This window comes from Buteo buteo, chromosome 9, assembly GCF_964188355.1.
Source record: "Buteo buteo chromosome 9, bButBut1.hap1.1, whole genome shotgun sequence".
Lineage (NCBI taxonomy): Eukaryota > Metazoa > Chordata > Aves > Accipitriformes > Accipitridae > Buteo > Buteo buteo.
The window spans coordinates 25,379,143-25,405,601 of NC_134179.1; the positions used below are offsets into that span (position 1 = coordinate 25,379,143).

The 26,459-nt window shown below is 38.4% G+C and overlaps 1 protein-coding gene across 9 annotated transcripts; it reads right to left on the minus strand.

Moving 5' to 3' along the window:
• Nucleotides 1–26,459, minus strand: BCLAF1 (BCL2 associated transcription factor 1). 9 transcript variants are annotated; one of them, XM_075035788.1, is made up of 14 exons: nucleotides 25,818–25,967; nucleotides 18,955–19,028; nucleotides 17,758–17,845; nucleotides 16,742–16,865; nucleotides 14,976–15,881; nucleotides 12,832–13,503; nucleotides 12,550–12,719; nucleotides 9,696–9,801; nucleotides 8,680–8,764; nucleotides 7,780–7,955; nucleotides 6,448–6,628; nucleotides 2,719–2,865; nucleotides 810–1,019; nucleotides 10–665 (listed from the first exon to the last, which is right to left on the minus strand). In XM_075035788.1, the coding sequence occupies exons 4-14, from the start codon at nucleotides 16,843–16,845 to the stop codon at nucleotides 660–662; spliced, it is 2,763 nt and encodes a 920-aa protein (XP_074891889.1). In that variant the 5' UTR covers nucleotides 16,846–16,865; nucleotides 17,758–17,845; nucleotides 18,955–19,028; nucleotides 25,818–25,967; the 3' UTR covers nucleotides 10–659. The 9 variants fall into 9 exon arrangements, 8 of the variants coding, with proteins under 8 accessions (XP_074891890.1, XP_074891893.1, XP_074891889.1 ...); XM_075035785.1 differs by lacking the exons at nucleotides 17,758–17,845; nucleotides 25,818–25,967 and adding an exon at nucleotides 26,306–26,459; XM_075035784.1 differs by lacking the exon at nucleotides 17,758–17,845 and having other exon boundaries at nucleotides 25,818–25,966.

Below are 26,459 nucleotides of genomic sequence, written 5' to 3' on the forward strand. Positions count from 1 at the left end.
TTCAAACTCGGCTTAGTATTTATATACATATGTATTTCTTAGGCTACTAAAAAAGAGTGACAGTTTCACTCTTGAAGATAAAATTCTTGCAGCACTCTCTAGCAGGGTGGAGTAAGAATCCAGGTTTATCACTGACACACTATGTAAATGTGATTCTCGTGAACTAATGTATAATCAGCATTTTGCACAACTCATTTGTACTTATACTATGACTGGATAACTATCCTTAAATACAATTCTTATAAAAAGGCAACACAGAAATAATCAGTTTATAAAAAATGCTGCTCCAAGATTTCAGGTGTGCAGAGCTGTAAGTTTACTTCAGAATAAAACACAGACATAGGGGAGAATCAAAACTTTTAGAGTTGTACTTGACCATATATTTGGACAAAGCAGAATTACACTGCATATAACAAACAGTAAAATTTCTTAAAAGTTGTTACAAATATTTTACTTTCTACCTGTACGATCATTAACATAGTTTACTATATCAAGATTTTTTTCTAAAGGCTTAAAACAAAAACAATCCCTCTAAACTACTTTCCAACAGTAAAATTTAAGTAAAATGCTTACATTCATTTGACAACAAAAAAAACATATTAAAAATGTTGTGTGGGTGGTGCAAGAGCTGCTCTTTCAGCTACAACTTTCTTCCAGGGTTATTCCTGTGGAAAGAAAGAAAAGTCTTCTTGTAAACTGTTAATAACCAAACTCTGAAACCTTTTAAAGTGATCCACCCACACACCCACACAATTACTGGAGATACTGCAAGATGAACTGTCTAATCTGCGATTCACTAAACTGCTTACCTTTTCCTCTTTGCGTCTGTCCTTGTCTTCATTATTCTCAATCGTTTCTTCTTCATCTTCCACAATCCCATCCCCTTGGTATTTGTCATGTGTCCACTTCGGACTGCTACCTGACTTTTTGAAGTTAAAACGCCCTCTGCCACGCTGGAAAGTACCACGGCCTCTTCCTCTTTTGGCCCAATAATCCACACCATCGTCTCTGTCATCATGCTACAATAATACCAGACAAAGAATAAGGTTAGGACAGCTCTTAAATATACCCATTAAATGTCAGTACTCTATATCAAATTTATACTATACATAGGAAAAAAAAATTAAGATAACTTTTTAACAGTTCAGATCATAATTTATAGAAATAAATTTATGAAATATATCCTTACAATTCACGATGCTATAAAACCACAACAATAAAATTGTTTTAAGAGCCCCCCCTTAGCTGTGGGTCTACTCAAATGTTTGTGAGTAGCAAATCTGTTATCTGTCACTTATCTTCAGTCAGAAGAAAGAATTACTCGCTAGTTTTGAGAAAAAAAAAATCTGTGATTTTAAAGGAAGAAGCTCTAGGAATGTGCTAGAATTTTTTTTTATTTTAACTTTAATACAGAGATAAAGTTCTTTATACTTATTAAGGAAAGGTAATTGAAGGCAGTTTTCAGACACCTTGCTTCACCTGTACAATGCAGGGCAAATGTAGTTTAAACTGTTTAAATCTGACATTAACAGCAGCTGAGTTTCTCTGGTTAATAAGCTTAAAATTTGCTATCTTGCTACAAAATATAGCTTAACATAGTTTGGTAAGTCTTCTGACAATCATTCTGTGCACTGCATGAACACTACAGACAATTATTTAATATAAAAAAGTTTATCTTTAGAAGAGTGAGGTACACTTGCTTCAATATCTGCTTTTTTTACTTGTGATTTGGAAAGAAATTTGAACTATTAAACACATACCACACGTATATAAAGCAGTTTATTAACAATTATATAAGAACAGTTAAAGGGTGGCTTTTTTTTTAATTAAAAAATGGGGGTTTTAGAGATGAGAAAAAAGTTTAATAGCTACAATTATTTGTTCTAGCTATCATAGCATTTCTTAATGAATAGATTATCACATGTCTTTCTATGTTTATTGATCAGAAAAGTTTATGTATGTGTGGGGAGATGGAGGAGAGCTCCTTGTACAAACATCTAAATTGTGGCTGCATTATTTCTTGGATTACCTGTTAGCATATTTGTGACAAACTATAATGCTATAGAAGAAGCTCTAATCTTCACTACTTAACATTTTTCAGTGGTGAAACAATATCCTTAGAAGTTAGCATTGTTAAGGAAATCAACTGCAACAGAGGCTACATATTCAGTAGACTACACTACTTACTGGGTGGTTACATCAACAGTCCTCCTTTCATAATCCAGATGGGGAAAAGGCATCAAAACTAAGGTGATTTTCTTATGACTATCACACTATTCAACTAAGAACAGAAGGACTGCTAATAACAGAGTCAGCCTACATACATCCACAAATACTGTCAGCTTTTCCTGACCTTCCACTTTTGCAGACTTCCAGACAAATCTAAGACAAAGCTCAAATGCCAGACAGACATAAATTCAGGAAAACACAGCACAAGTCTTTTTGGTTTAAAATTTGTTTTTAATAATTTTAGTCTGAGTCTGCCTTCTTCCCCATGCACTGATGCAAGTTTTGGAGATTAATTCCCCGTCAGGCCACAGTTATTGCCAGCCTGATGCGGACAGATGCAAGAGAAGCAGAACCGGGCACTAAACCCACCCTGGTATTCTCATGGTTACGTAACTGAAGTCCTTGTCTGTACATGCATGCTACTTCTACGCTTGTAGAAAGTTTGAAAAAACAAAAGCATGCATAAGATATCGAGTTCTCCACACCCACCAAGAAGTATTTCTTGCTTTTTGGGGTATATTCAGGATCCCACTCCTCTTCCTTCGGTCTCTTCTGAAAAGTAGTATTTGAGTTGCTGGGACCAGTATTTGTTCCAGCAAAGACTCCTCTGGCTCTTCCTCTGCCCCTAATTCGAAACTGATTAACCAAGATGTCATTTAATCCATTTACATAAAACCACAAAGAAGAGTTCAAGTTCTCTATTACTGAAAACGCTGTTTCTGTGCTTAATTACAGTATCTGCAAGTGTAAAACCATTTTCACATTCACATATTACCTTAATATAGTCAAGCATTCACTTTGAAATAATGATAAACTTAATTGAAACACATTTGAGTTCTTGGCATAAATTCACCCACAACCACCAAAGAAATTTCCTTTGCTGGTAAACCAGTGTGTTGCAACAAAAGGTCAGCAGAAGCTTCTGAAGCTGTTCATAGACAAAAAACAAACAGAAAAACTAGATTGAAAGAAGAAAACTATCAGGGGGGAAAAGAAAGGTCATTTATGGTGTCAGTCCTATCAGTTACAAGAAAGTGATTCTAGAATACATATATACAATGCAGTTTTCAAATAAGTATGTCCACTTTGTGTTACTCAAACAGTTTCAACTGCAATTCAGAAATGTACTTTAGGCCAAATTAAATTTCAAATGAGTAAACTCTTTACTCTGAAAAATGAAAAATATATGTTGTACAGAGAAACAATGCTTGAAGTGAAAAGCAGTGTCTTAAATAGTCTTTATAATGAATTAACAGGATTTTAAAATGTTAGGCTAGAAAGTCTCACAGCAATAAAGAAAATACTTAACCTAGAATACACTAAGTAGTAATACATACAGTTCCCTCAGCATCTAGATTTTTAGCTTGTAGAAAACATTAAACAGGGGTTTATACCCTCCATTCAAGCAGAGAATAAAGGTTAGGTTGGGAAGATAGACTGCTAAAACCTGCAGTTACTACAGAACACCATTCCCATAAACAGCCTAGTTAAAAATACAGAACTGGGTCTTCAGAGCATCTGTACAAAAACGTGACTGAAAATTAATTCCCTTTGTTAAAAATAAGTATGTTCCATAAACATAGACCAAAAAAAAGATATAATTAACTAACTTCAAAGAGGAGTATTATGCATACTTAGTTCCACAAAGTTCTAACACTGCTAATGCAGAATTTATGCCCGGCAGTTTTAAAACTACTCTGAAATCAAACATACTAAAAAACAGTCTGTAAAAGGCTCATAAGGCCTGTCCAATACACTGTAGGCAAATGAAAAAAAATGCTTAGAGAATCACTTGGAAACTGACAGACTATCACCTGAAAAAAAACTGTACAAGAGAGGAAATACTACATGCTTTATTTCCAATAGCTTTGAAACCTTCACAAATATAGGGCACAAAAAGCAGTATCACAGTGAGGGGACCAAAAGGATGTAGCAACAAAATTATGACAGGATAAAAAAAAAAAAAAAAAAAAAAAGAGAGAACAGCATTTCCTGATATTAGGTCCTATGATCAGATTCCCTTTAAGAAAAATATCTCGAGCTTTCCTCGGCACTGTATTAACACTACCCCCCCACCACATCATCTTTCAGGCAAAGAAATACAGCAGATGAAATCCACTACAGTATTATCTTTATGGGCTTGCTTACTGCAAAGACCATCACAAAAAAGACAAGAGTACACTTTCTATAGAAAGAGAAAACTGCTTTTAAACAGAACTGTTAGACACAGAATTCTTTAGGAGCTGGATACTAATGACAGTGTCATTAAAACATTCTATTTATCCTTATTTCTGTGCTCCTACTTCAAAACTATTCATGATGTTTATGTACTAAAAGCCTAGAACTATGTATTATAGTCTATCAGCAAGTGTTAGTGAAGAATCATTGTTGATTTAACATATAAGCCAAGCTGTCAATTTCATTAAAGTCTCCCTTATCCTATCCCCTGTTCCTGCTTTGGGGAGGATTCACAACCAAAACATTTTATTTACTCCAAAAGCAGAGCAGTATTTACTGGAATGCAGCCACTATTAGCCTGAATGACACAGACATTCCTACAGTAGCCAGCCCCTATGTTTCAATACTATCCAAGCTGTATCCCTGAAGAGAAGATTTGAGTCAACAGGTTGGTCTATTTAAATTCTCCTGTTCAGACACAGTTTGTTCACTAAGCCTGTGTGTGACCATGTATGTTATTAGGGAACGTTAACCAGTTATTATTGCACAGTCACCAGTAGTTAAATTAGTAGAAGTCTATTACATTTCCAATTCACATCTACTTAAATTTCATCTAAAGTAGCACCTCTTTCATATGTACAATCTGGTTTTATAAAGCAGTAAGGCTTCCATCAATTGTAAGTTTTCTTCAACTGATTCTCTTTGAGATGAGAGGGTGTTTTAAGCTCTACTTTTGTTTAACTTAGTGCCACTACCTTATACAGCTAGAAATTGTGCTGATATTGTCATATTTGATGCCTATGCCACCCAAGGATTTATACATTTATGCCACATGAGTGTTCCTTAGTATAATTACATTTAAAAAAACAAGAAAGGAGGAAATGATGCATTTTTAGCGTTAGAAGTTTTGAACTTTGACTTTTCTAAGTAGCAACAGTTTTTCAGATGGAAGATTCAAACGTTAACTCGAGTATTGCACACCCTACATACATTTCAGGCACCCTTGTGTCTAGTTCCAAACTTTTTACACTACTACAAAACAATTTAATGTGCATTTATACCAAACAATGCCTTTTAGTGTTATTTACAGGTTATCTGAATTACAGGCTACATGAAGGAATTATTGTGGAAGTATGAAATTACTCCTACCCATTACGTAAGTCTATTTGACAGTTCTTTCCCCACTGAAACACGGAACTTGCCTTTTTTTTGTGTTTTGTTTGGTTTTTTTTTGTTGTGGTTTGGGGGCGGGGGGGGAGTTTGTTTGTTTAAAGTGTTCCTTCTCTTTTCAAGGCCTCCTTTATTGATTCCTAGTGTTTCCTAATGCTTCTAACATTTCCCATTTAAGTATCAGTAATTACATTAACACAGAATTTTTAACTTTAAAATTTTTCTGAGGGCTATAGTGGTCAATGTGTCACTTTCCAAATCACAATGCTGAAACATATTCCAGAGCTAAATTAATGAGCTTTCATGTTCACTGTGGCTAGTTCAGGCCAAAGAAACACTGAAAAATAACAAGTATACCATCTCCTCTCCTCAATAGAGCTGTTTCAAGGTTGAGGTATATTTTTTAGTTATGCACCATTCTGTATTTAACAAGTTGCAGGCATCACAAAGGAGGGCAAAACCAAACTGAAAATGACAGGAAAAAACAGAAACTGCAAGGAGTTGAGAGGTAACAGATCACAACATTTAATCTCTACAGAAAGGTAAATTTTCATTCAGATCCTGTTAGTAAACAACATAATTATAAAAGAACAAGGAATAAGCACAAAATTATTTTCCTATCCTTCCACTAGGGTCTCTAGTGGTATGCTAATGCATTTTTACACACCAATTAGCTGCTATTGGGCAGTGCTGGGGAAAAAACCCCAACTTTTCAGGTTTGGTACATCACATAAAAGAATTCAAGAATCAGTGCTATGAAAGAAGTCTAGGCTAACATTAATCACTGCAACACTTCCTCATTTTATTTGTTATACTATTACTATTGGTAAAGTGTTCATAATTTGGGGCAAGAGTAAGACAGCAACTTACAAAGGTGCCTCTTGGCCTGTTGACTCCTGCAAAACCAGAGTATTCTTTCTGTTCATGGTGGGTTTTGAACTCTTCATCTCTTTCTTTCTTGCAATCCTTTTCTTCTCGAGAACTGGATGAGGAAGATGATGGGGAGGAAGATGGGGAGGACCGAGCACGGTCTTGATCTCTTTTTTGTTTACTGAAAAATAAAAACATACACTGTGTGCTATTTTAAAAGTACTAGACAGTCTGTAACATGCTATACTAAAAGGGGTCTCTTTATATTTTATGAAAAACTATCCCCCTTCTGATGATAAAGTCACATACATGTTACATATTTCAGATGTTAAGGTGAAGTATAGTTCCACTTTCCAGCCTCCTCTTACACATTTAAATGCACTAAATATATATTATTGCTAGTGAGTTGGAAAGCAGCAGTCTGCAAACTGCAAATACAGTTTTTCTAGGTTTTGATGCCATGAAGAGATTTTGTTACTTTTAAGATCTGCCTTTCTTCCGAGGCAGAAAAACAAAAATTTAAGGGAAGAAAACCCTCAAGGCAAAGTTTTACAGTAACTTTACATAGATCAGTTTGCACACTGTTGAGAAGATACTGTGTGGGCTTCCCTATGTAGATGGCTGTATGGAATTAGCCAGTGGAAGATAATGTGGATACCAAAGTCAGAAAGTAAATGGGAAACAGGAAGCGTAAGTAAAAATTCATTGTATATCCAGTACAAAGCAGGGAAAAAAAAGTGCTACAGCAAGACTTTTAGTAACCCCATAGTGGTACTAATTTGGCCCAAATTACAAGATTTTAATATTCTATTCAAAGGAAGGTCATACCTGAAGTAACTCTTACCACTGCTACACAGTATCCACTGAGATATGCTAATTTTTTTTTTCTTAAAAACAGCCCACTGGCTTTAGACAAAAATAAAAATTCCCCTTCTCACCCATGTTAAAACCTAAGTATCAGTAAGGTTCTCATACTCTGGGTGTTATGAGTTGAAAAAGTGCGGAATCAAGCATAACGAACCAAAGTTCTTACACAAACTGTTTATAGAAATGTACTGCATTGAAGTCCAACCTCCTGATGTAGCCTGGATAATAGGACAGATTAATTTGTCATTTTTTTTTTCAGTGTTAGCTTGCTATTCCAAAGTTTTTGTCCTCATCCACCATTAGCCGTGTAAAAGACAGATAATACATATTTGCTGTAAAACAAATAATTTTAATTGTTTAAATTTAAACGTTCCATTATACATTGAAAATTGAAAGCAATTAAGCTTACAATTACAAAAGGCTAATTAGAAGCTAAAAACCTATATAGGGACTTCAAATATTTACCTGTCATCTTTGTAAGATTTGTAATCCTTGTAATCTTTTGGAGTTTTCTCATGCTTTCTTGACCCACTGGATTCCCTGGAACCCTTTGAGTCTCCTCGTTCTTTACTTCGCTCTTTTCTACGTCGGTCAATGTCATGCCGAAGATCAGCAGAATCGCACCTTAATTTTTTATCTCCCTGTAAACAAACATATATTTTGGAACAAAATTTTGAAATAAAATATCCAGAAGAGAATCTGAATGAAAAGGTAAGCTGTGCATCAATTTTCAAAAAGCAAGATAGAATTTACCTATTTTTTCAACACTCTTCAGCACACAAATTGACAATAAGTGAACGCCCTTTACATGCAATGGCTAGATCTAAAAAAAGAACAGCTAAGAATTTCAGTTTCAAACAAGCATTCCCATCAAGCCAATGGGATATCTACTTTTTGATACAGACAGACCATAATACATGGTTTGGGAGGATGTTTACATATTCATTTCTTCTGGCAAATTGTTTTTAACAAAGCACAAGCACCTTTGTAATTCAACCATACTACTCACTGACCACCTCGGTACTTCCCCCCCGCCCCCCCTTCTATTCTTTGTATTCTTTGTCCTTGGGCAGCTTAGTGCCACAAAATTGGTCAAGAAATGTCCAAGAAGAAAGGAAGGGTGGGAGAAGACTTGACCTTATATGCGATGTTATCAATACAGCAAAATCATGCAACATAAAATGGCTTGTTAACATGTTTTACTCAAAGAAAAAAAAAAGTTCTAAATGCAAGTACTCCAGATACAATAAATGCAAATTTTTTTTTTTTTTGTATTTTCATATACAAACACAAAGTTGAAGTTTAGATTTAAAGGGAAACACATTAAGTTCAGAAATACAGATAGGATATTTACTTAGAACCTACTTTTTGACTTTCTTCTTTAAAGACTCTCTCTTCACCTGCTAAACGGGTATGCTTCCTCAGGGTACTTGGAGAGATGTCAATCCTCCTAAATGTAAAATAAAAGCAGTGTCTTGCCATACATGTATGTGACTGTCAATGGCCTCAGACATTTCTTTTCAACAGAAAACTGAGAAACAAGGCATTTTCACAGTAGAACAGAATTTTTTACATATAAAGCCCCACCAGAATACAGAAGCAGAGTGAAAATTAAAAACCTTGGTTCTGTTTTGTGTGAAGTATGCTAGAAACACAAATATAGAAAATAGACAGTTTGGTTTGTCACATTTTCAGTACAGCTTTGAAGATACAAAATATGTCTAATGAGTTATTTCAAAAGATCAGTGTATGTAGCCAGCTGAAAATCCACCCCCCAAAGAAATCATCAATGCTGTGGTAGTTTGCTGTAAAGTCAAAAATACTGAACAGTTAAGAAAACTTGTGAAGTTGGATACTGAATATGGAGATAACATATCCTCACATACAACACAAATATAGTACACTGCATCATAAATAGCACATGATCAGAAACTACATCTGCATGCCTACCTTCTTACCTTTCAGGCTCTCAGATTTTTCAAAAAAAAGACTGCTGTAAATTAACACAAACAAGAACTAAAGTAGTATGAGATGGAACATTTCATACTGAAGAATAAAGATGCATGTACAGGGCTTCTTTTCACCTTCAAGACATATGCCCCTCAATATTTGAGCACTGCATGTGAGAAAAGTAAATATATCCCAAATGAGATACAGAGGTAGAGAAGACATCTGCTACAACACCACAGATGAAGCCAGACTTGGGCTCAGATGAGTTTTTACAGAAGGGGGTTTTGGTGGGGTTTTTTGGTGTTTTGTATTTACAAAGAAATTGACAAACTGCTCCACACAGATTAGGAAAAATATTTTTGGTTCTCAAAAGAAATAGTAGCAGACATTATTTGAAACACAAAGCATCTACATATGCAGTTAACATGTACCTATGTATTTCTGGGCTCTTTTGCCGGGTGCAGTGTTCTTCAGTAGCTTTTTGATATGCAGTGAACCTCTCATTTAGGGTCATTCCAGCTGACTTGAAGTATTGCTCTGTTGGTTACAATAGAAAAAACACTGTTTCATTAGTTTAATTCAACTGACAGGTATTTTACTCCTGACAGAAAGGCAAATAGCAGGCAAAAAACATAGTATTTTCAATAAATCTATCAGGACAAGCAAATGTGGTGTTTTCCCTATTTTTACACATTCTGTAACCCAAACAAAGTAACAGTGCACAGCATCACTGCAAGTCTACTTATAACTATGCCATGACTGTATGACATCTAATTCAAGCATCATTTACTGATTGGACTTGCTCATTTCAATGACCTTTTCCTCTAATGAAAGAGAAGGGAGCAATTTCTTAACAGTTATTTTATACTTTGCCCGTAAGAGAAAATGAAGTTACTTTGAGTCATGAATACTTGCAATAAGTACATTTTACTATTCATCTCATCTTTAACTTAAAGTAAGAGTTAATTCAGTGAAAACACTTAAGTGTATGCTTCAATAACTACATGAATGACCTAACAAGTCATTTCTTAAAGGAGTACAATTTCTTGATTTGAGGTTGTGATGATAAACGATCCAAGACAATTAACACACCTATATGTAAATAAATTCATTTAAGCGTCTGGCATCTTGGCAAACTTGACAACTTCTCTGACAAATTTTCTCTTTCCTTCAGAGACAGTTAAATTAGCAACAGCAAAACTCGGTTTTTAAACCAGCTCAACAAATGTGTTTAAATGTAATATAGAAATACATAAAGTCATGAGCTATGAAATGTTACATATGAAGCAAGCTATCTGCTTAACAGGTCAACATACATCTGTATCAACTTACCGCCCGGCATCCAGTATTTGTCTCATAACCAACCATTAAAACTTGAAACGGCCACTACAAGGGTAGTGCCTCAATCATAATTCCATCAAACACAGGAATTTGAGCTAGCAACTCTGTTTTTATGCCATTTTTGCCAGGAAGACAGAAGGTTCAACTTTGCCTGTTTGGCATCTGTATCTTTCAACAGCTATTTTACTTTTGTAACATGGATTTTGCCATTTCAAAACACATTCCAGGACCTAGTTACAATGAAAAAGAAAACATCACTGGGCATTTTCAGCTCTACATTAATAAAGAGCTGTTCAGACTGGTCGCATCACACCAATAATGAACATAACTGCAATTTGTCAAAAGAGTTACTAAAATCCGATTACAGACTACAGTAAATTTCAAACTTAAAGAGAGGTTCTGCTTTCAAAAACAACCATAACTGTACATATTCTAATAACTTGACCAGATAGGCTGTTAAGCTGTTACATTTAACAGTTATTTGTTTAACATACAAAGTTTACAGAAAAACAGTCTATTCTGTGATCGACATGTGAGAGTTTCAGGAATATTATTTCACCTACAGCCTACATATGTACCACATAAGCAAAAACTTACAGAGGCTCTCACTGGACTGAGCCTTAAATCTCTTTACATATCAATAGAATAGATACTTTCACAACAAATCATTATACTCTATACAGCTGTCCCAATAAGATTTTTTTAAAATCTAATACATTATCATAATCTATTATTGCTGACTATTAGTTCCTCCTTTATAAGTAATTCAAAATGCAGGAAATCATTTCACCTTAGTAATCTGAATTTTGCCAACAAAATGAGACTTTTAACAGAACCTTAGCACGTATTTCTAACGCACAAATCTTTGCAATTCTAGAAGCTAAAGCATCTTAAAAAAACAATGCTTACAGGTAGAGATGCTGAAACTGGTCACCTAATTAAGCATTTCCACATTCCCCCTTTGTATGACGATACATCAAAATTATTTTCACCAGCAAATTCTTCCATATTATCTCAGTACATTAAACACAAGAACAAGACAACAGCCCAGTGAAATAAAGTAAATGCTATGGAAATAAAGCATTTTAAAGAATTCTCCAGATATCCTCACTGGATTTTAAGGAATCATCTATTTTTCCATCAGAAAACTTTGACAGGATATGTGACCTAAATGAAATACATCTACTTTGATGGTCTGGGTTTGGGTTTTGGTAGGTTTTTTGGTGGGTTTTTTTGTTATTCTTGTTTGGTTGGGGTTTTTTGCATGTTTATAGTAAGCAACAGCTACTACTGTTAAATAAGAAAATAATTGGTGTGTAATTCCTTTAATGGAGGTTTATTTAGCCACTGCCAAGTTCCTATAAGTGAAATTCCTGGCTCCAGTACTGCAATACTGTCAAATAGGAATAAAATGAAATATCACAGTTTATTTTAGTACCATCTAGAGCACAATTTTTCTTAAATCTTATTATTTTGAGACGAAAACGCCTTCTCGTAAGGACCTGGAAATGAGCTCTAGGGTGCTCCAAAAGGAATGCCATTGTATTTATTTACAGTGCAAAAGACACCTGTCAACCCACATTGCACCACTTAATATAAAATTGTATGCTACAGCCATTAAAAGAAAACTAAGTAAGAAAAGATTGACCAATGTAGTATGTTTAAAACTACACTGCAAAAATTCAAACTTTATATGCTACTGATGCTCAAAAATTTATCCAGAAACATAGTATAACTGCTATTATGATCTATACTGCTTGGGTTTTTTTATACTAGCTTCTGTAGCTATTATCTTTCTAATTATTTTTATGTGTACCTCAAAAGGAAGAAAGTCTGACTATATCAACATTGAAAGAGGGCTGAAACCTTCCTGTACTAGAGACAGCAAACAGGCTGAAATGAAATTGTCAGACGTATATTCAGTACAATAAACTGAATACATACCTTTGACATGATGAACCAACGACACAATGTGCTGAATAAATGACTCTGACGTGCTTTTGCTGGCCTGTGGCAACTTAATGTGGTCAAAGATGGATCGGAACTCTTGCTCCTTCTTGACGGAATGGACAAGTGTGCTAGCAAGCAGCCTGTCTTTAGTCAAGGAAGCAGGTCTAAAATGCATCAACAACAAAAGAGACACACAAAAAGAAACCACTAGTTTAAATAAAGAGGAATGACACTGCAGGAAGGTGGAGAACCACACTGTAAAGTGGAATAATTTACCTATTGGAATCATCAAGAGGTACCGGTGCCATTTTGAGTTTAACTTCAGGACGATGGGAGTCACTGGCTATCATTTTGATCCTAAGTGGGCTCTCCTCTCTGAAGGTGGATTTTTCTCTCGCATCCAGATTCTTGTGTAGAGGGGGACTGTAATCAAAGAGTTCTTTGAGCTTTTCAGACTTTACCTGCTCAGGTGACTGAGTTTCTTTCTTCATCATTAGTCTCTCAGAACTCTTGTCTTCTTCCTTGTGCTTATCTTTTGTTGCACTAGGCCTTTCCACTACATAGCCAGTCTCTTTAAGCTTATAACTTTTCTCATCTCTAAATCCATCGCTCTCTCTATTGCCCTTGATTGATATTTTAGATTTGTATTTGGCTCCTTCCTCCTCAGCATTCCGGTGAGATGCAGTAGGAAAATTTTTACCCTGATCTGCCAGGACAGACTTTCTGAACTGTCTGTAATCCTCTGTCTCCTCTGTGTCCTCCCCTTCAGAGTCATTAAACTTTTCTTTCCCAGTCTCTTTATCAACGAAAAAATCTAAAGTTTCCTGTTCCTCCCATTCCCTTTCTCCCTCTGTCCTCCCTTTTTCTGATCCTCTCTCCTTCTGGGCCTCCTTCTCCCTGGTATTACCCCTATCAAGCAGGTATACTCTAGACTCTTCATCTGTGTACCTGTGGATAGCAAAGAAGAGACTGGTAACTCTGGAGTGCATTCATTCCAGTTCACTTGCATTCCTCTTTTGTGTCAATCCCACACCAAAAAGAAGAAAATACATTCCTCTGAGCAATTTAACTTCAGCATGCAACACTTCACACACCATTAACACTGTACCTACTGTCATTTATGTACTACTGGAGGCATCTGAAGAATATAATGCCTTTCTGTAGAACACCTAAAAACTCTCTGCTTGAGTTTATAAAAAAGCTAGTGGTTTGTTTTCTCTCTTAATCAGTACCCAGTTTCACATTCTCTTACACCAGTTATTTTTTTCCATCAAATTCACAAGAAATTTGATAATTCAGACTGCAATTCATTTTTGTACTTCTTTTAGTGAAAAATTTAAAGGAGTACCATAGGAAAAAAAGTGAATGATATTCAAGATTCTGCACATTTCTAAGAGAATTACAAAATCCAACACAGGCTTAACGCATTCACTATGTCGTGTACAAGCAGGGAACCTTTAGAAGGCAACTCTCCTAAACACAGAAACACACTTACCAATTAATTATTTCAGCCACTGCCTTATCTATGCACTATTTTCACATAGATTGTAACACTTTCACCAACTCCAATACATCTACCACAGGGGAAGTTGTATTTTTGATCTTCTAAGCAGTGTATGTTTACATAATAAATAACTGACTGGACAAATTCATTTAAAAGCCTTCAATCAAGCCTATATAGCATAGTCACAACTTTCCTCTATAATTCATTTTATGAAATCCACTGAAATACAAGTCACTTTAGAAAGGAACAGTCTAATGTCAGATTTTTTACAACCTTTAAAAATTACTACTATATCAAACATTTTAAGAGCACACTGAAGAATTTTACGTTAATTGGAAAATATACATTGAACTTTAAATATGTCATCCTTCACATCCCTAGAATTATGTTCCAAGAATATCAAGACCTACCCTCTTTCATAAGTAATGAAAGTCAAGGCATCAGAGTTGTGATACTACACCACACAATTAGCAATCAATGCTGTTCATGTTAACAAAGAAATCATTGTGCAACATATGCATTTTTAGACTTCCAGAAGATTTGCATTTCAAACTACATGAAGCATTAAAATTTTAAAATACTTGAACAGAATTCCCTATCAAACAAGCAAGCCTGATGCACTATTCCAGTTAAGATTTTTCTTAACAGTAAATGGAGTATAAGAAAATACACCGTAAAGGAAAAGAACAAACTAATTTTTCCTCAACAATACATGTCCCTATCTCCACTAGCCAATGGCCAAGAACTTGAAGCATCTTAGGAGGAAAAGGCATATGTTTCAAGCTCAACTCCAACCAGACTAAAATTAGTAATATTTATTCCACATTGTGTTTTTCAAGGCAGTGATGATCTTGTCAAAACTCTATAACAGACAGCATTTTAAGAGGCAACATTACGTTTGTAATTTAATTCTTACCTTTTCATAAACTTTCCACCTTTCGCAGTTTCTTGTTCACCACCCTCAGGATAAAATGACCGCACTCGAGCCTCCTCACGGGGAGCACTCTGTGATGGGATTGTCTTTGCAGGGCTTCTCCTCGAAGGGATATGATGCAATGGGCTATTCTGAGAAGGACTATAACGGCTAGAACCATTTCCAAGAGAACCAGAGCCAGACCTCTCAGGACTATGCTGAATGGAATGGGAATGTTGAGGTGTGTCCTTTGCTGAGTGGGCTGTGCTAAGCAAAGGGGCATCAGAGCAAGATGAACTCTGACTAGGTGGGGTGGCAATAGAAGGACTATGGGGTGACCTTGGACTGTTATCATACGCTGAAAGGCCAGGCCAAATGTCGCCAGAAGCTGCTGATGATTTGTTAAAATCGTCAAGAGACTCTGATGGGTCATGTTCAAATGTATCTTTCTGTTCATCTTGTGATTTATTTTTCAAGGGGCTATCTTGCAAAGGAGCCCCTTCAGTTTTCTTTGCCTGCTTTTCCAGAGACGCACGTCTTTTGGAAGAGACAGGTGATTTGCTGTATGGGGATGAAGAACGAGATGAAGAGGACCTCGGGGACCTGGAAGATCTGTAAGATCGACGAGATCTGCTCCGGGACCTCTGGGAAGACACAGACCTTCGTTTTGGACTTCTGGAACGTGACCGGCCACGCCTAGGGCTTCGGGAGTGTCTTCGGTTCCAGACAGGCCTATAACCTCCACGATGGTATCTACCACCTCCTCCTTGATAATACCCTCTACCTCTTCCTCTGTAACCATAGGGACGTCTCATTCCTCTATTATTTCTGTAATCTCTGCGATAATCTCTAGAATAAACACGATCCCTGCTGCGAGATCGTGAGTATGTCCTTGACCGAGACCTAGAACTAAAATTAAAAAGCAAACATCAACATTTGACAAATGGAGAATAAAAACAACAACAACAAAGTGCCTTGCCACTAAATGCTAGATTTCTCAAATGCAGTCAGAATGGTAAAGGAAGCAGACTAACAGTCTTAAAGTAACTTCTACAATCTATCTATTATTTCTGTCTCAAAAGATTATAATAAACATGCCTACACTCCTAAGGACTGTGAAACTTAGACTTCAGCATCACATGATTAAGACATTACCAGCCTCAGTGGCCTGCCCTGCCATTAGAGATTATCACCATTCTGGAGCATGGCACCCATTTCCTCAGCCACCATGGTTCACAGCCTCGAACATGAAGTGACATGACCCCCAGTTTAATATGCCAGCCTGTGGACAGCAGCTGATGAGGCAGTAAACATTCAATTCAGCCATTTCTTTTATGGGAGATGGTAATGTCCACTAGTAAAAAAGATGAGGCAAAGGCTGGAGGCAACTGAGAAGACAAGATACAGCAAAGCTTATCTGCTGAAGCCTTAAGTTACTCCAGATCTGAAAAGCTGCATGAGAAATACAGAACAAATCACAGGGAAAGAGACTGGACAAAGAAAACATTATGTGAAGGGGGAGGGGAGAATCAAACAAGCCACAAATCATGAACCATTAGCATTCTGAAATTATCTTGAGATGCAGGAAGAGAAAAAACAGCCAAGTATTAGACAATTGAAGTAACAGAAATTACATTCAAAGCAGAATTTACCTACAGCCTAAAATGAAGTAAGACCCCAGGCTCACTTTTGCCACCGCTTCATGCAAGTGAAAAATAATTTCCAGACAAAAACTCATATACTTTTCATGCAGTAAGACATCAATTTACCTGTATCTCTTTTTTCTAGAATGTGATCTGGATCTTGACCTAGAGCTGGACTGAGATCTGGACTTTGATCTTGAAGAATGTGATCTAGAGTTAGATCGACCCATTTTTCCCAGTAGATATACTCCTTCCCAAAAGGAAAAGCAGTGAAGGGAGGGGGAAAAAAAAAAAACGGAAGCAACTATTTAGAGACCACGTAAATCATATAGATGAACAAAATTTTTATATGCTAAAATGAGAATATTACAAAGAGGTATAGTATTTCCTAAACCAAAGAACTTTGACGACAATATGAGTACATTTATTAGTAAATTAAAAGCTCAACCACATTTTAAAGAATTTAACGTAGCTACAGTGCACACAGTTTGTCTGAAAAGATAAAGTATAACAGTAAAAGGTTTTCCAAGTTTAATTGCAAACTGATCCTGTAGAAGGAGAGAGGAAGCAACAACAACAACAAAAAAGTTTCTGCAAATTAAGGCAAGAAATAACATTAAGAATGCACAATTACACATTTTAATATATTTGAAACAAAATTCTTGCTATTTGTGTGGTTTATAGTTTCATTGCATTTCCAATGCACTAATCCTTCTCTGGAAGGACTTTACAGTCCCCTACAATGTACCTTTTACATAAGCAAAGAAAAAGCCCTCAAGTACTCTGTCCAGCAGTTGCTGGTTTGAGCCAGGGGTATTATTTCTCTTAACCACATGTACTAAAGCTAATCACTCTGATCCGATTTTCCACCGGTCAATATGCCCACCCTACACCTTTTTAAGTTAACTTTGCTTTTTAAACTACATGTAAAATGCATGGCCAACTTAACTAGTTAAATAATATGGCTTGTAACAGAATTCAACATTTTTCAGCTCAAACTAAGCTATGAAAATTACAATTTATTATAAAGCAATGAGTCCTAAAAGAAAATAAATTAATAATAAACCAGCATTTCTTCTTATGTACAGTCATAATAAATATTGAGAATTAATTAGTGCTAGCCATAAAAAAAAAATACACACCTTTTCTTTTCAGATCAGTGGCTAAAAATCCCCAATTTAATTAATAAAAAACTTTGACCCATTACCATTTTCTTTTGAAATTGCCCAGCTTAAAAAAAAAAAAAAGGTCACATTAGACAACCTGAATATAAACTGTGAACAAGTAACTACACGTTTTCAGGCCTTTGTATGCTCAATACCCATGATCCTCATTGTTTAATAACAATTAAAATAAAAATAGAAAACCCAAACATTTAGCTTTTGTATTGCAAACACACACGAAAGCCTAGAATTATTGTATTGAAAATACAAGCTCAACACAACAAGCACTTTCTGTCACAAGGTACTTTATATAATCTTTCTTGTTACCTGGGTGATATTTCAATTATGTAAAGACAAATAAACAGCGTTAGAGCTTAACGTAAAGTTAACAGAATTTCAGAGATTTGACACATATAAGAGAACCCAAAAGAAAGAAGCAGACCAACCTTTCCCCTATCAACTGGTCCCTCCTGCCCCATACGACTTTCCCCACCACAGTAGCACAAGACTTTGCATGGCCCCAAAGAAATGTAACCTCATCCGAAACTAACCCAGAAAAAAATTAATTTTAATCTAAACTAGCTTTCCATTTAACTAAGAAAAAAATTATTTACCTTGGAGAAGAATAATGTGTCGAATGCTTTTAGTGGCTCCTTCCATTAAAAAGCAAATTTGCATAACCTATACTCAGAAGATGGCTTCTAATTCATTGTGTTCAATTAAACTCACAGAAAATGGCTTATAAACTCTTATGCTCATTTACTCACAGGCAACATAAATTTAGAGGTTTTAAACTGTTGCAAGAGATGAAGCATACCCATTTTCCAAGAGTGATAGAAAAAAAAAAACACCCAGAGGTTTTTTTGCTATTACAAGTAGTTTTCAGACCAAACTTCAGATGCACATAAGTTTATAATACAACCCAATCTCAGCTTTAAAGGAAATTTGATTTTCCCTGTATTCAACAATAACATTTATACATTTGCATTCTATGTACGACAAGTACGTATATACTGTATGATAGTTGACCTTTACAAGAGATAGAGTAATTTCAGAAAGTTCTCTATATTGTAGTGTCTTATTGCAAGCATAAATTTTAGGAAAACAAAATCAATTCTCCTCTTAAATGGTTGGGTTCAATCAGAACATTTAAAAATAGAATTAAGTTAATCTTACCTCAAACTGTTAGTTGGTGCCAATGAAGCAATTATTTCAAAACCCTCTATTTGTGCTTTCAGCAATACTGATCCCTATACAGAACAGAAAAAGAGACTGTCAAAAGACATGAACTTTTACTAAAGTGCAGGTAATACCTTTTGCTTAAATTGGTTCAAACATTAATCTGTTTATCATGAAAAGACAACACATAAGAAATGGCAAATTTACTCTTGGACTCAGTGAAGCAGCATGTTAAGACTGGAGCAGCTCAAGAGCTAGCCATTGTCGAGGGGCAAATCCTACTCCCCCTTCCATACACGATCACTCCACCTTCAGCCTTGCTTACAGGGCTGTGTAACACATTATCCTCACCTTCACAAAAGCCCTAACACCTTTTGGGTCCTTCAGTGAGCAGGCTCTTGATACCAAGAAATCATTTTCATATGGCTAGGTTATCAAACTGGCTTAATGAAGGGCCAAACAAGTGCCAGAGCTGGATTATGGGGGAAAGAACAGCATGCAGCCAGGAGAAGGGGGCAAAAAGGACAGTGGCAAATTGTTAGCCCAGTTCAAACTCTAACATACAGCATTGCACTTAACTGGAGCTATCTTTTAAAAAAAAAAAAATTGGCATGAGGACTTTAGACAACAGTAAAAGCTTTACATTTAGGTTTCTTCTGCAACATTTATACAAGCATTACTCTGTTATACCTTATTGTTTAAAATGCATATGTATATGAGTTTACCTAAATAACCATCATCTTCAAAAATAAGCTTTTTTACAGGTATACAGAAACAAAGCATAACTGCAATAATGAAACCATTCTCAAATGTACGAACTTTTCACTGGCCTGAGCTTTTAATTACCTCAAAGCCTTATAACTACGTGTACATTCATAGTCTGATTCAACATTAAGCAAACTTTCCAATTCCACTCAAGTAACTCAGAATTTTGTCCCAATTCAATACAGACGGCACGGATCTCCCAGAAATTCTGCATCTCAACCATTTATTCATTAAAGCCAAAGCCATAAGACATCCACTGCTCCTAAATGACACTTTCACACTTGTTCACGGATGTTTTCAATGTTTTCTTCATCTAAAAGAAGAAATGTAGCACTTGTGTCCATAAACACTGCTTTCAAAAGTCCACTTACCATTCACTAGTAGTGACCAAGATATTTCCAATTTCTACAAAATATATGCTTTAATAAGATTAAGTTTTTACTTCTCATCATCAGCAAGCATGAGTCTCTGAAGGAGCACAGTAGTGTATCGGACCATTTCAGATCTTGTCTAGACAAAAGGCGAGATGGTATTAGCTAGCAAAGGTTAATTAAGGCATTCAGAAGTCAAGTACAGAAAAAGTAATACAAACTGCAGCTAAATGGTTGAAGTTCAGTCCGAGATTTTAAATCAATATTTAAATCACCTCTACTTCTGACTTTTAAAAACAGTCTGTTGGTGTTAGCTGAAATCCAAAATCCTAATTTAGACAAGTCTTTGAATCCCGGGAATATAGAACAAGATAGTTACTTCACCTTTAAAACCTCTAGGCAGAAGGCAGGATCTTAAATTACTATAGCTCAAACTCTGGCAGTCATTTCCATACAGTTCTAGGAATCTTTTCTTAACAACTGGCAAAGGTAAGAAGTAGCCACAATTTTTTTTTTTTTTTTTTTTAAAACAGCCATTGGAAATACCACATCCAAACCTGGCAGATGAAATATATTTGCTGCCCTTCTCCCTAATTTTTTTTTTAAAGAAGGATATGGATATAACATTTTAAAAGAAAAAGAGTTTTGAATAGAAAACCTTAAATATTGAATTAAAAAAACCCTCAACTATTTGTGGCTTTTGTTTCCATTTCATTATAATAGGTAAAAGCTTGACACACAAACCCCGTTTTCCAAACATTCATACTTGGGAACAAAAGTGAAAAGACTACATCCCTGCTTTTTTGAATAAAGGTTTGTCTGTGTAAATATTCTCACAATATACAAAAACCTAAAATGTTATTAACCTCTATTAAAGCTAATTTAGAAAATAATAGTGGTAGATATAGAAATATGTAGGAAAACAGCTCCTTTATAACAGTAAGCTTCTACAAGCTTCACACTTTCACAGAAAAAGTACACATTCCTCTGAAAGCATCACAACTACAAAATATTGTTTCACAGTATCAAATAAAATCACTGACAGCCTCCTCCTGCAGACTCTCATGCTCATTGTCAGTCTGTAGTAGCTACACCATGTCAAGTACGGGCAGGAGTGGTAAAGGGCAATGAAAAAGAGGTGCTAAGCATCATATGTTGCTACAAAACATCATCAATCACTAAATCAAAAGACTAGTTGCCCCTCTCACTTCAGTGCAGGAAGCTTATCTCTGGACTAGTCTCAGAAAAGACGCAGTCTGCCAAAGGTGCGTATTAAGATGTCATCACTAACACGGAGCATTTTTAAGAGAGAGCTGTGACTGCTAGGAACATGGTCTATGCCTGAAACACCAGGGCTGTAATGCACATGCTTTTTGCAACTCAAGCTTCTTTTTCCCTTGCTTTCCGCCCTAAATATGCAAAAGGAGATGCCTGGCTCTCAACCATTTCACTCCTGTGTTAGAAAATCTGGATATTACAAAGGAAGCTGCTGTAGCTCCACAGTACCTTAAACCAGAATAAGCTGGCACTGCTAGTTTAAAGAAACAGTCCCATCTCTCCTATCCTTTGTTTCCTCACATTCCTGATGATCTTCTCCCTTATGCTAGCACAAGTATTTCTGCAACCACACAGTGAATTAGATCAGAAAAATGTATGGACCACCAGGATCAGTTTCAATACAAATCATTTTCCTATATTGTTCATGACACAGCCCCACAAACATTTGGGCCAAAACAGGGAAGCTGCAGTAGTAGCAGCCAGACAGGACTGCTTCTTTTGGCAGCACTGCAATCTTAAAAGCTTCCCTGAAACCAGCTTGGCAAAGCCATCAGCAGCAACAAACTTCGAATTTAAGGTTTTTAACAGAACTTGCAAGCAGCTTTAAAAAAAAATGAAATAAAATTTTAAAAAACCACACACACACCCCCCAACAAAAAAACCCAACCCATCCCTAAACAACCAAACCTTAACACAGAAACCTAGAGGTTTTTAAAAAACGGTTAGTCTACTACCTGTCAGATACTATATCACATTCATGACCAAAGAGGGAGTCAAGAAAAGGTTCTTAACAACATAACAGCAGGATCTTTGGGTGTCTTAAATCAGCCTCGGCCAGCAAGTGTGACCATCAAGCAAAAACAAGATACACAACAGATTCAGGCTCATCCCAATACAAGCAACACAATCATGAGGAAGTAAATGTCACTGTTAGCATTTGCTGTGTTTAAAATAAAAATGAAGGACAAAAAACTGTTTCAAATTCCTGGTAAACATTATTTTTAAGAGTCTTTACTATACCACTGATGTTAAATTTTTCTCAGGGTACACAGGCTGCAGATGCAACGTCATCTGTTAAGCCATTTTAAAAGTTTTACACCACGTGGAAATTTTTGAAGACATTTTAGGACAGTTATACCCACTTACACTAGCAAAACACTGCTTCCTCTTAGCTTCATTATTTTAGCTATCCTTCAGTTATAGTTATTTAGTAGTCTACATTTCTCTTGCTTAAGCATTACTTTAAAGCTGTCAGGAAGATTTAAGTCAAAATCTTGTTAAAGTCATTCACAAGTTGTTGTCAAAATGCATTTTCATTCAGAGATTTAGGCTTCAAAAGAAATCAGGATTATACAATCAGACAAAACAAAAGGGGATAGGACAGTCTTGAAGAAATCCCACAAAATTTGTAATATTCTCTCATAATACACATACTGAAAGTCAGTCTTATTGAGGCAGCAGTGCATCTATTCAGTGCTTGTACATCTGTCATGCTTTCTTATCCACCCTTTACCTTCCACTCCCTCTTTTTTAAATGCCCACAAACTTAACAGCAGCACATCACAAATAAGAACAGAATGCACTTCATTAGTGACTGTCAATCCATACTACTCAGATCATCAATGACTAGAATCCTCCAAATACTAAAATGCCATCGCAAATTTGCCCAATTTTCTATCCTGGAATGTAAAATTAAGAGCTGGGAAGCATATTTTCCCCCTATTTTATATTCTTGCTGTATAACATCATCTTCATAATATCCACACAATTACAAAAACAAAACAGACCCATGTAAGAATTACAACATGAAAAGTCAGCTGCAACAGTAAAACATTTTCCTAATTCATTCATTTCTATAAAGACAACAATATAAAATATTTGCAAATTAAGTCAAAAAAACAGCATCCTAGTAACAGTAAAATCAGCTCTGCAAAACCATCATATGATTGGTAGCAGTTCTTTTATGTAAAACTATTGGCAAACAAAAGCATGTTTCTCCTCTAACTAAAAACACAGACATCAAAGTGACTCGTTCTAAGAATTTTGTCAATACACAAAAAGGAATTAGCATGTTTTTGGATAAACACTGTTTTGGATAGCCATTCTTGTTATTTTTTTGTTTTAAACACTGTGTTTTCATATGTCCTTACACAGCGGCTTCCACAATCTCTTTGCAATAAACTATAAGCAGGCTGCCACAGAAAAGGCTATCTTCCCTCTCTCATTTGTTCCAAGACCAATATTCATATAGGTGCTTGGTGAGCTGGAGCAGTGAACTGATCCAGAAGAAAACTACTCCGGACGAAAAGACAAAGCTGACTTTTCAGCCGCATCACCTCCCAGATCCCATTTACCACAAGGCTGCATGGAGGCCAGTGCCAGCACAATGAACAAGACAGCGACGCACTTTTTCAGAATACCTTTGGGAGAAACTCTCACACAGATAAGATAAACTGAATACAGCTGTAACTCAAAGGCTTACTTTCTTCAGTAGTTTCCTTCACCCATCTCCACTACTTGTAAACAAACCCCAAATGTTCTCCGGCATTCTTCAAATCCCTACACCACAATCTCTCCTTGACAACCAGCCCGAATCTAATCCATCCAAATACCTGCAGCCTAATGCCAAACAACAGCTCCCTGCTGACCCTTTCTAAATTCCTACCACCACTCCAAGTTTTCTGCATCCCCAATGGCAACAGACCCTTCCCCACGGCAGATGCTCGCCCCTCGTTCCCCCTTCCCCTCAAGAAAGATTTCCTCAGCCACAACCTTCACCTGGGGAATTGCTCCACACAGCCAGGCCCACTAAAGCCTTTCTCAAGCCATGGACCCAGTGCTCAGGAGAGAGGCAGTCACACCCCAAGTGCCGATCTATGTAACACATTAAACCTCTTCCTGTCATTCAGCACAGCCTGTCACTCAACATTAAAAGGGACGAGTGGGAGGAAGCGATTCTTACCCTCCCTCCCACAAGAAGCTGCATGCTTGGAGTGCACCTCGGAGCCAGAGCCTTTACCCCTTCTTATTCTCTCCACTTTTGTCTAAAGCAACGAGGTTATCAGAGAGGAGAAAGAAGAGGAAGGACAAAGACAACAGCTAGACAGCATTTTCCTGGAACCCCACGCTCTTTAATCAATCCTTCCCACACTGAGAACAACTATTCTAAGGGATGCTTTTATTTATTTATAATAAACCAACCATTACTCAAGCAGTGACTACTTGCAGTGTCAAGAACTCCTTTGTTCTGCATGTCCCCGGGTCTTTCTGTAGTAAAATTTAACTGCTACTTTTAAAGTAAAACTTTGATCTCAGAGATAAACAAGTGACAAGCTGTACTGACTCGGTAGAAGATCACCATGACACACAAAACAAGAATCTGATTTACATATGAAAATTAAAGGCGAAAAGTATGGGGTTTACAAAGCAAATGAGAAATAAAGGACAAAGTCCCGCAAAGGTTGTATTCATTATGATCAACACCGGGAATGTAACAGCCCCTTTCAGCAAGGCACATAAAACCCACCCCAGCCCCTCGCCGGCTTTTGCAGGCATTTCTAAACAGGGCAGTTAAGGCACAGGGAGGCAAGCAAGAGCACAGCATTTAAGGCACAAGCACTGGAACCGCAGTCATGCCCGAGGGGAAGTTCCTGCAACGAGCGTAAAGGCTGATCCAATACCGGGAAGCATCCTTTCACCCCAGCACCGCTTCCCTCCTTAAGAGTCACACCCGCGAGGATAACGGGGAGATTTTCTATTCCTGTAACCAGTGCTGCACGGCCAACTCCGCGGGCCTATCTCCCACAGGGATGGCGGAAAGGCTGCAAACCCAGGTCGGCCGGGGTGGAGGCCCAACGGGGCAGGCCGCCCATTCCGCTCCCCCGCCCCCCCCGCTCCGCGGCGGGCTTCCCGAAGCCGCGCACCACCTCAAGGCGGCTCGGCGGCCGCCTCCCGCCGCCGTTTCCCTCCCTACCTTCGCTCCCGGGGCCGCCGTCCAGGCCCAGGGAGGAGCGACCCCGGCTCGGCTGGACTCCCGCAGGAAGCAGCGGCGGCCCGCGGCAGGGTGGTGACGGCGGCCGCCCGGCCCCTCCCCGGGGGAGCGGTTGGGCCCGTGGCCCCGGGGGCTGGCGCGGCTGGGGGGGGGGGGGGGGGGGCGCGCGGAGGATAATGGCTGCGGAGCGCCGAGGTCACGCGGCGGGGAGGGGAGGGGCGGGACGGCGCGGCGCGCGGGCACCGCGCGGCGGCGGGGGGGGAGGGGAGGCGGGAGATGCAGCCGCGCGTGGGGGGCGCGAGCGGCGCGGGGGGGGGGGGGGGGGGGCGAGCTGTTCCCCCTCAGGCTCCCCCCGCCATCTCCCCCCGCTCCCCGGGGCCGGCTCGGCCGCGGCTACGCACGCCACCGTCCCGCAAAGCCTTCCCGCGGCCCCTTCCCCTCCGCCCCTTCCTCACCTGGCGGGCGGAACTCCCGGCGGCCCCGCTCCCTTATGGCAGCTCGGCGGCCATTTCCCGTCTCGCCGGAGGAAGAGACGCGGGGCCCAAAGGGAAAAAGAAAAAACCACCATAGAGAGCGGGGGGCGGCGGCCGCCGCCGCGGGTGCGTCACTTCCGCCCTGGGCGGCGAAACACCGGCACCGCTCACAGCCCCGGCGCCATCTTGGTTTTGGGTAGCCGTCCGCAAGGAAGATGGCGGCCCGCGGCGCTAGTGGCCGATCGCAGGCCGTCCCCGGGCCTGTGCCCCGGCAGAGCGGCGTGGCCCTGCCCTACCCCCCCACACACACACACACGCTCTGTCCCACGGCCGGGGGCACCGTGCCCCGCCGGCTGCAGCTCCTCCTTCCTCCTCCCGTACCGCCGCGACTAAGCGCTGTCGCCTTTTACCCTCTCCTTCCCGAAAGAGCGACTCGAGGGGTCGGGGCCCCCCGGCCGCAGCCTGGTTACCTGTTGGACGGGACGCGCATCCATCCACAAGAGTTGCTGGGAAGGGCTTGTCTGTAAAGCGGAGCCCGGGCAGCGGATCACCGTCAAGCGGCATTGGCACCCGATGCTCCCCTGCACCAGGAAGGAGATCGCGTCGCAGCGGTGCTTTACTGCA

Coding starts and splice junctions, on each gene's coding strand:
- BCLAF1 (XM_075035785.1), bottom strand. CDS start 16,845: ATGGGTCGATCTAACTCTAGATCACATTCTTCAAGATCAAAGTCCAGA. Junction 8,765..9,695: donor AAGAGCCCAGAAATACATAG/GTACATGTTAAC, acceptor TTTTACATTTAG/GAGGATTGACATCTCTCCAA. Junction 6,629..7,779: donor AAATCTTACAAAGATGACAG/GTAAATATTTGA, acceptor TTTATTTTTCAG/TAAACAAAAAAGAGATCAAG.